At 45.7% G+C, this 10,013-nt stretch overlaps 1 protein-coding gene and 1 pseudogene across 2 annotated transcripts in view; one reads left to right on the plus strand and one right to left on the minus strand.

Moving 5' to 3' along the window:
* The window catches only part of SEC23IP (SEC23 interacting protein), a 46,020-nt gene extending 39,840 nt beyond the window's left edge, over positions 1 to 6,180 (minus strand). Inside the window, exons 1-2 of one of the 2 annotated variants that reach the window (XM_007469566.1) lie at positions 5,947 to 6,180; positions 127 to 659 (exon numbers count right to left, since the gene is read on the minus strand). In XM_007469566.1, coding sequence (XP_007469628.1) covers positions 127 to 659; positions 5,947 to 6,109 — 696 coding nt within the window. In that variant the 5' untranslated portion in view covers positions 6,110 to 6,180. The remainder of the gene's footprint in view (positions 1 to 126; positions 660 to 5,946) is intronic. The other variant, XM_007469567.1, reaches the window with a different exon arrangement.
* Positions 6,181 to 9,450: 3,270 nt separating this feature from the next.
* LOC103088700 (metallothionein-1 pseudogene) lies at positions 9,451 to 9,726 on the plus strand (annotated as a pseudogene).
* The last annotated feature ends 287 nt before the right edge of the window (positions 9,727 to 10,013 follow it).

Below are 10,013 nucleotides of genomic sequence, written 5' to 3' on the forward strand. Positions count from 1 at the left end.
TGAACTTCTGCCTTGCAACAGCACCCTGAGGATTAAAATGAATGTGCCTGGAAAACATGCAAAAAAAAAAAAAAAAAAAAAAAAATTACAGTGAATAATTAGGATATAAAAAACATGTTTCCATACCGAAGGCAGAGATCCTGGAGGCATCTGGTACATCTGAACAGGGGGTCCAGAGGGCGGGGGATGGGTAGGATGGGCCGGTGTTTGGCCCTGCTGCAGCTGTGGCGGTGCAATATAAGGATTAGCCCTGCTGCTTACAGCTGTGTGGCGATATGGATTGTATCCTTGTTGGGGCGTTCCTTGGGGTGGGCTCCCAAAATTTGAAGGAGGGAGACTACTAGGCTGAGAAGGCAGATAAGTATTTATTCCCATTTGTGAAGCAGGTGGAGCACCATAGTGAGCCTTCGAAATGGATGGTGAAAATGCATTCGACATATCTTGGGATCCGGTGGTAAAAGGGAGAGCAGTTGGGGGCTTGGAGAATGCTGACTGTCCAGCCGATGTTGCTGCAGTTGTTAACGGTGACTGTCCAATATTCCCAAAAGGATCACTACTGCTTGATACCTGAGAGAAGTAACTAAATGTCTGTGGGGTAGACGTGTGAGCAGAAGTCTGACCAAGGAAGCTGTCCTCCTCACCCACATCTGTGGAATCCTCTGAAAGGGAACAGAAGGGTACATGGTTTAAAGGTAGGCCATCACTCTGTAGATAAGATTCTATACCGCAGATCTAGCAATTATACTTCTTATTTTGTTGTTCAAACTTACGTTTCTGCATTAAAGACAATAATGAAAAACTTTTCTTTCTTTGAAATAAATAACTAGAAAACATGAATAAGAAACAAGAGGGAAAAACACTAACTCATTCATAAGCTCACCACCCAGAGACAATCACTGTTAACACAGTCAATATTTTGATACATACCTTTCCACACTTTTAAAATAAATATAGTTATATACCATTTATTTTGTAGACATGTATAAATTATGTAGACATATATGTATATAGGAGAAGGTTTTAAAAATGGAAACAAAATCTATACTCCTAGTTTTACATGTTATTTTGAATACTGTTTTTTCCTGGTAAGAAACAATTCAAATATTGTTCTGCTACCCAAACACACAAAACTTTATTTCTACAGTAAGGACAAGAAACTAAAGTACAGATATTAACTCTGTTGACAACAAGGGGTGTGTCAGGGCTCTTACCTACAAAGCACTCATTATATAAGTGAACATGTGGTATTTGTATTCCTGAGGCAAAGTAGGTCAACCATTAATTGCCATCCCTAAAACCACACAGTATCACAACCAGATAGTCATTAGAGAATGCTAAACACTGGAAAAGTCATTTTCTAACTAAGGGAAGTTCTCCTCACTTCCCTTTGCCCAACTTGATCTTCACTGTGGGTATTATTAGCACCAAACTATTTATCCTCTCTTCTGCTACCAAGTCGTAAAATAGTGATAAAAACATTTTCCTTCTACATGGCCTCAAAAGTCCAGTCTGGGCTTCCCTGGTGGTGCAGTGGTTAAGAATCCGTCTGCCAATGCAGGGGACATGGGTTCAAGCCCTAGTCCGGGAAGATCCCACATGCCGCGGAGCAACTAAGCCCGTACGCCACAACTACTGAGCCTGTGCGCTAGAGCCCACGAGCCCCAACTACTGAAGGCTGCATGCCACAACTACTGAAGCCTGCACGCCTAGAGTCTGTGCTCTGCAACAAGAGAAGCCACCGCAATGAGAAGCCTGTGCACTGCAACAAGTAGCCCGCGCTCACCGCAACTAGAGAAAGCCCGCACGCAACAACAAAGACCTGACTCAGCCATACATACATACACACATACATACATACATAAATAAACAGAAATAAAAAAGCCCAGTCTACCTTTCCTCAGGAAACTTTTAGGAGGCCTTAGCGTCTAAGGTTGTCTTCCTCTTCCTAATCTTTTCCTTCCCCCATCTCATTCCCTCTCATTTCCAGTTCCCTCTTATCTCCCACTGCTGGAGGCATAGAGCAGATCAGAAGGGTGGACCCTCTCCCAGCACACAGGCACACTAGTCCCTGTCCTTGAGACCTGCCAAAGGGTGGCCTTTCAAGCTCTGAGCTCCTTCTTGACCTTTACTGAATGAGGCCTTCAGCTCTTAGGCTGCTCTCATTATATTTCACACACATCAATTTAACTGAGATACTCCAGTATTCAAAATACTCCTCTGAGTTGTTTCTTTGTAACTAAAAATATCTTCCTGCACAAGGGCCCCCCCCCCACCATCTGCTTATATCGTTCTACTTTTCTGATACATTTCCGATTCCTACCCTCTCTTTTCAGTCACATGAACCTCACTTGGACTCAGATTTCTTAGTTGATGTCTTAACATCTAAAAGCAGGGGAAAAAACCTCTGTGGTATCTTTCATCCTCTAACACAACTTGGGATCAACCTGATCCAAGAGACTTTTTTCTGATTAGCATTAATTACAAACAAAATACTGATCTCAACAAGCTGCCAGCCTCACCTCAGGGGCACTTTCTAATTACATGTGGACACATCTGGCATCAAGAACCATAATTTTAATAAGCACCTGTACACTTGTGACACTCCCAACTCTGTCTTAAACTGAGACTGATCTTATGTGTCCCAGAACCTATTTTCCAACTGCCTCCTCAATACTTTTCGACAGGTTCAGCCACATATACCTCAGACTTAGAAAGCCTGAACTGAATTTGTCATCTTAACTGTCCCCCTTCATGTCCCCCCTTTTACACATCTCACTAACCTCAACAGATGTCTGCCAACATCCATCCAGACACTCAAACCAGAAACCTCCTCTCTCAGACTGCTCCCTCCCCCTCACACCCTTCATTTAATCATTCAGATCCTCATTAAAGAAATATGTACACAGTATCCATTATATGCCAGGTGGTGCTATGTCTTGGGGCTGAAACTGAACAAAGAGAAGGGGACTCTGCACTGCACAGCCTGGACCCCCCTGAGTCACTAAATCCCAACAATTCGACCGTGTAGAAATCTCTCATATCTGTTCCCTGCTCTTCACACCCAGTGTGGCTGACCAGGGCTAGAGTGCCACTGGCTCCTGCCTGACTCACAGTGGCTTCCAGATCGGCCGCTCTTGCTACGGTCAGCTTTACTCTGGTGCAATCTCTGCAATCTCAGGAAACTCCAGTCTTTCTGAAACACACCTCTAATCCCACTGCCTTGTTCAGAACCTTTCAAGGGCACCCTCCACACCCCACAGGGTAAACTACAAACTCCTCAGTGTGGTGTCTGAGGCCCTTCGTGATCTGGGCCCTGCTGACTACTTGAAGCACTCCCCTGAATTCACTCTAGTCACATGGAGGGGTGCAGCGGGGGAGGGACGGGGCGAGAGGGAAAAAGCGGGGGATGGAGAGAGAATGTGAGCACCTACCACCAAATCCCACCAAATCAGCAGGTTTCTCTCACACCTCCAGACTCTCACATGTCTGTCTCCCCAAACTCCCTAATTTCTATGTATCCTTCAATATTCAGCTCAAGACCTGCCTCCTCTGTGAGGTCCTGAAGGCCCGAGGGATATCCTCTCCCTGGTCAGCCTGACAGCCACAGCTCTCACAGCAGCCTATCAATCCCTCTTTCCAGCCATCATAAACCTGTATCACAATTACTTACACAGCTGGGTACACTGCATCTGTATATACTGTGCAGTCGTGAGGGCAATGCTATCTGCTCCTCTGTGTCTCCCGGACATCGGGAACAGGGCCTGGCAAATGGAAGCTGCTCAATCCAGGTTTGTGAAATGAAATTGCTTTCTATGTGTCTCTTTCACTGACATGATTAACTGTTGCTTCCAATGTGACAGGTTCTCCTTTTGTCTCTGGAAATTATCTGAATGGGTTTCTAATGATCAAATCTTTTTTAAAGGTAGAAAAACATTTGTTACAGAATTTTAGTTCTAAAAAGTATTAATTTTCCTATTAAAAAAATAAACCAGGCTTCCCTGGTGGCACACTGGTTGAGAGTCCGCCTGCCGATGCAGGGGACACGGGTTCGTGCCCCGGTCCGGGAAGATCCCACACGCCACAGAGCGGCTAGGCCCGTAAGCCATGGCCGCCGATCCTGCGCGTCCGGAGCCTGTGCTCCACAACGGGAGAGGCCACAACAACGAGAGGCCCACATACCGCAAAAAAAAACAAAAATAATAAAAAAATAAATCATCTCCAAGAAACAATAGTTTTCAAGACAAGTAAGTTATCCTGTTACTTGGCAATGAAGATGTTTAGCATTTACGGACAGTAACATAGACACAAACAAATTATATAGCAAGGAAAATGGGGCATGAACCAAACATCTGTGAAGCAGAGGATGACATGAAAACCCATGTACAGCCTTATTTATTCCTGCAACCTGCCAAAGCATTCTGCTCCAGCCATGCTAGTCCTCCACCAAAAATGGCAATGCTGAACCTTTCAGCCACACCATCAAAACAAGACATACATATTCCTGACTGCCACCCTTTCATTCATTCAACAAGTTTCTATTGAAAAATCGGTCTACAGCATACCAGACACTGTTCTAGGTGTAAGTTCCTGCTCTCATAGAGCTTACATGTTAGTGTGATAAGATAAACAAATATGGGACTGCCCTGTTGGTGCAGTGGTTAAGAATCCACTTGCCAATGCAGGGGACAAGGGTTCGATCCCTGGTCTGGGAAGATCTCACATGCCACAAAGCAACTAAGTCCGTGTGCCAAAACTACTGAATCCTGTGCGCCTAGAGCCCATGCTCCGCAACGAGAAGCCACAACGAGAAGCCCGCGCACCACAACGAAGAGTAGCCCCCACTCACCATAACTAGAGAAAGCCCGCGTGCAGCAACGAAGACCCAACGCAGCCAAAAATAAAAAGTAAAATAAATTAAAAAATTTAAAAAAGATAAACAAATATTTGTACACATCAGGTGGTGATAAGTACCAAGAAGAAACATAACACAAGGGAAGAAGAACCATCATGTATTGTCTCCGATTTGCCCTTCTTCACTTCTCCATGAAACTTTCCTCAGTCTTCCAAACAAGAATAAATTATTCAACAGGAAAATATTCAACATTTACTGAGGATCTATGTGCTAGGCACTAAACAAGATCCTAGAAATAAAAAGGTAAATAAGTTATAGCTGCAAACTTCAAGAAGCCCACAGTCCAAATAGAGAGGCAGACATGTTTATTTCTCAAACATTTATATAACACTATGTGCCAGGCACTATATTCAGTGCCTTACAAAAATCAGTTCACTTCTTATCACAGCCCATATGGAAAATGAAGAACAGAGAGGTAAAGTAACATGCCTGAGGTCGCACAGCAAATGACTGGCAGGGCTAGGGCTGGATTACAGTCTGTGCTCCTAAACACCAGCTCTGGGTTATGCCACGTAATCGTTAAAAAGCAATCTCCCTAAACAATAATAAAGATATGTACAAAGTGCTAAGATGCACACAGCAGTAGGGACTTGAGAACAAGCAAGGGCTCCTTAGAGAAAATGATGCACCGCCTTGAAAGATGACTGCGTTCTGTACCTCTACTTTGCAAATACTACGTGTCTATCCTAAGAGATATCCTACAGTACCCTAGGAGAGGAGGAGGCACTGTCTAATTTTTTTGCATTCCCTGCAAGCACCTGGCACATCAGGAGGTGTTCAACAAAAATCTGTGGAATGCCAGTTCAGGAGTGTCCAGCATTGGGAACAGTTCCTTCCACGAAGAGCTTGGCCCCCGCCCCCAACATCCCAAAGTCCTCAGGCCACTCAAACCTGGCCATTGATGGCACTGGCAAGGTACCAGAGGGTCGGGTCCAGGCACAAGGAAAACCTCCCGTCCGACCCTCGCCACCGCCCGCCGCCCGCCCACCTCCCCGCACACACTTGCCCCCACCGGATCCTCATCTCCTTATTACCTCCGGGCAAGAGCAGGGAGGCCGAGGCAGCGGCAGCCTGGGTGACTGGGATAAAGGGCACGTTGAAGCTGAACTCCGTGGCCGAGGAGGAGAAAAGTAAGTTAGTGCCCGACGAGGAGGTGGAAGCTGCGCCTCCGCCACCGTTAGGTTTCCTCTCAGCCATGGCTGCGGCCCACCTTCCGTTACACGTCTACTGGGGGCCGGTGCGGAACCACCAGCCGGAAACCGGTCACGGTCGGGGCCAACAAACTTCCGCACTTGCGCACAAAGACCGGAACTCCGGACGGCTGGTCAGCCTCCCTCTGCCTTCTCCTACAAGACCGCCAGGAACCAACATGGCGGCGCAGGCTTCACGCCCGGGTCCTAGCACGTGACACCCTCGGCCGCTGCCGGGGCCGGAAGGGAGGCAGACGTGGGGGCCGCGACTGGGGTTGGAGCGTGGGAGAGGGAACGCTTCAGGTTGTGAATCAAAGTACGAATCGGCACTGAAAATCTTGGGTTGCGGGGGCCTCTCTAGGCTTCCTAAAAGTACCCACAGAAGCGTCTAACTAGATAAAATTTTGGAGGAACAGCGAAAGCACGCAGGCGCAGGTAGCAGAGTGCTAGCTGCAGACAGGGAGGAAAAGGTGTGGAGGCCATTTGCAGCTAAGGTCTAGCCAAACTCACCAATTGTAACCAAGCACCCGCATCTAACCCGCCCACGTTGTTTTGGACTGAACTGAACTCTTGTCATTCGCCCAGAAATAGAAATGGTAGAACTTTTGAAGTTTTTAAGCCAAAGAGAAGAAAAAAAAGTTTAAAAGAGAAACCAGGGAATTGACATTTAAAATAGGCGTGTGACTTTTTTAATAGTTTTCTACACCTGTCTAAAATAATCTATTTTAATCCTAAAATGCACTATGGATAATTTGGATATAATTGTCATCTTTCACATAGTTAGAGATTATGAAAGAAAAAATAACAGATAGTCAACTTCTTGGAGGGTGGGAGAGGGATAGAAGAAACCCAAAAGAAACTTTCAAATAATGAAACTACCCTCTTCCCCAGCTGTTCACACCTATATAGTGTCTGTTAATTTATTAATTCAACAACTAGTATGCTTACTGTCAAAACAAAACAAAAACAAAGATACTAGTTTAAAGCAATAAGGATAGATTTTTATTGCATTAAGGAAGTGGGTTCGTCGTGAACTGAACTGAACTTCCCCAAAACAAAAGGCTGGAGACTTTAAAGACTGGCGTGTGCTAAGGCAAAGGCACCAAAGGGTGCCAAGGGGTGTTGGTCCATGTGACTGGGCTTGTTAATTGGCACTTATATGGAGCAGAAATTAACTTCTCATATCTTTATGACATGCAGTGGTACAAGTTAGAGCAAGGTACCCACCAGGCTGGGAGGAGGCAACTCTCAGGTCCTTGAGAAGGCAGTTCTGGGTGACAAAAGATTTATATCCGAAAGGGGTGGAGAAAGGATTTATAATCGCAAGCTTTCTAAAGTAACTGCTTTAAGGGAGGTTCAGGGCCTATATGCCTATCACCTGGTTTGGGTTGGAAGAAACAGTAAATTCTCCTGGCAGTGTTGAGCTTTCTCAGGCAGGCATTTTAAGGGGGACAGGGTTCATCCTGGGGACATGGCCTTAAGCTGTTGGTAGCCATTCTAGGGTTTGGTCAAGGGGGTCTTTGTCATTACTATGGGTGGTTGAAGCAGTATACTAAACATTGAGGTACCATGGTATACAAGATAGACACAGGACCTTTCCTTCTTGGAGCTTACAGTCTGAGACAGACAACTAAACACATAATAACAATAAACTAAAGTGTGATGAAAATAATGTAGAATTTCTCAAATTGTGTTGTGTGGAATATTGACACCATCAGGAGAGGGAGGTGTAACCCTTTTAGGGGAGGGATAGCAAGTATTTAGAACAATCAGACCATCAACAAAGGACCTAACTCATCTGGAGTGACATGAAAGGCTTTCCTGAAGAATAAATATTAAAGTTGACACCTGAAAGCCAATGAGTAGAAGTTAACCAGAAAAGCTTGGAGGAGAGGGACTGAAAGAAGTGGTGAGAGACAATTACAGATAAAGTTACAGTATGTAGGGTTACCTTAAGATGCCATATTTGAATGTTAAAAGAGACGTGGGTTACAGCATGGCTGGAGCCTAGTGAGCAACTGGGAGAAAGCTGGGAGATAAGAATGAAAAGTAGACCAAGGCCAGATGATATAGGGTCCTTACAAGTTAAGAGCAAAAGGGACTGAAAGAAGGATTTAAAGGAAGGTGGAGAAATAACATTTGCTCTGTAGAAAGTTCACTCTGTCTTCAGTGTAATAAAATAGATAAGGAAAGAGCAAACCTCGGGAGCAGAAAGAACAGTTGACAGACTGCTGCAGTGGACCAGCTGAGCAATGATGGCGGCTCAAATTAGAGCGATTGGAGTAGGAATGAACAGAAACAGGAGTAATTTCCGGGGAAAGATGTCAGATTGAACAGCTGTATCTTCATTTTCTTCTTCCTGAAGCTCTGTTGAAAACTCAGATGGATTTGCTTGTTTTTTTAGGCATAAACCCATAAGGATGAGGAAAATGGGAGAAGATTTGGCAGCAACAGATTTTGGAAGGCACCAAAAAAATAGGCAAGTAGTAGATGATTTAGCAAACCAGTAATGGGGAACGCTCAAAGGCAACATTATTTGCCCCACAGGATCACCAAAAGATTTAGGACCTGATAACCTCAGGCACCTCTGGAAGTGGCAGTCCAGTGGAAGAGAGAGGTCCTATAATTAGGAGGATTGGTTAAAACTGTTTAAGAAACAGACCCCCTCCCCCACTCTCAGTAACTGGACTATTGACCATCCCCCTTAAAAGAAAAAGGCTGGGGCTTCCCTGGTGGCACAGTGGTTCAGCGTCCGCCTGCCAATGCAGAGGACACAGGCTCGTGCTCCGGTCCGGGAAGATCCCACATGCCGCGGAGCGGCTGGGCCCGTGAGCCATGGTCGCTGAGCCTGCACATCCAGAGCCTGTGCTCCGCGGCGGGAGAGGCCGTGGCGGTGAGAGGCCCGCGTACCGCAAAAAAAGAAAAAAAAAAAATATACTTCACACCCACTAGGAAGGCTAGAAAAAAAAAAAAAAAAAAAAAAAAAAGGAAAAAGGCTGAGTTTTCCCTTCTGGAGAGGGTAGAACAGAAGGAAGATTAAGCAAATACGTACATACTGAGTAATAAAACACCCTGTTCCACAAACCCAGCCCAATTTCTTCACTCAGCTCCAAAAACACTAGCTGTTGGGTCTTCAACCTCTAGGCAGGAGATTAGAAGCATCTTGTTGGGGTCAGGGAACAAAAGATCTAGAGAGAATTAAATCCGGGTTTTCCAATGAGACAGCCCAGAGCAGAATCACCCCCTAATTAAGCTCACAATCAACAAGCCCCAGGAACACACCCTCCACTAAGCCAAGAGCCTCTTCTTGGTCACTGATTTGCACCTCTGGCCTCAGCTCGGCTCACAATGGATCCTAAGTGCTCCTGAGCCACTGGTGGCTCCTGCGCCTATTGTAGCTCCTGCAAATGCACCTCCTGCAAGAGCTGCTGCCCCTGCTGCCCCGTGAGCTGTACCAAGTATGCCCAGGGCTGCGTCTGCAAAGGGGCCTCGGACGAGGGCAGGTGCTGCGCCCGAGGTTGCGAAAGCCTGCTCCCAGGTGTAAATAGAGCAACATGCGTGAACCTGCACTTAAAATTTGTTTCCTACTACCCTGACCGGCTTGCTACATTCCTATTTCCATGAAATACTTGTAAGAAAATAAACTCATCTAGACAAAAAACCAACAGGACCCATGTATATGCTCTGAGCTCCCAATCACATTTTTAGTCCCCACGCTTTTTGTTTTGTTCAGATATTCATTCAGTAAATATTATTATGTGAACCTGCTCCTATGCCAGACACGGGGGATACAAGAGTGGACAAACGGGCAGAGCCGTGACAGTTCACACTCTAGGGGACAGCCACCCTCTCTTGTCTTCCGTACTCACCTCCACCTGGCAAGGCAGGTGAACAGGGAGGATGAGACACAG

The sequence above is a fragment of the Lipotes vexillifer genome, unplaced genomic scaffold (genome assembly GCF_000442215.2).
Source record: "Lipotes vexillifer unplaced genomic scaffold, Lipotes_vexillifer_v1.1 scaffold240, whole genome shotgun sequence".
Classification (NCBI taxonomy): Eukaryota; Metazoa; Chordata; class Mammalia; order Artiodactyla; family Lipotidae; genus Lipotes; species Lipotes vexillifer.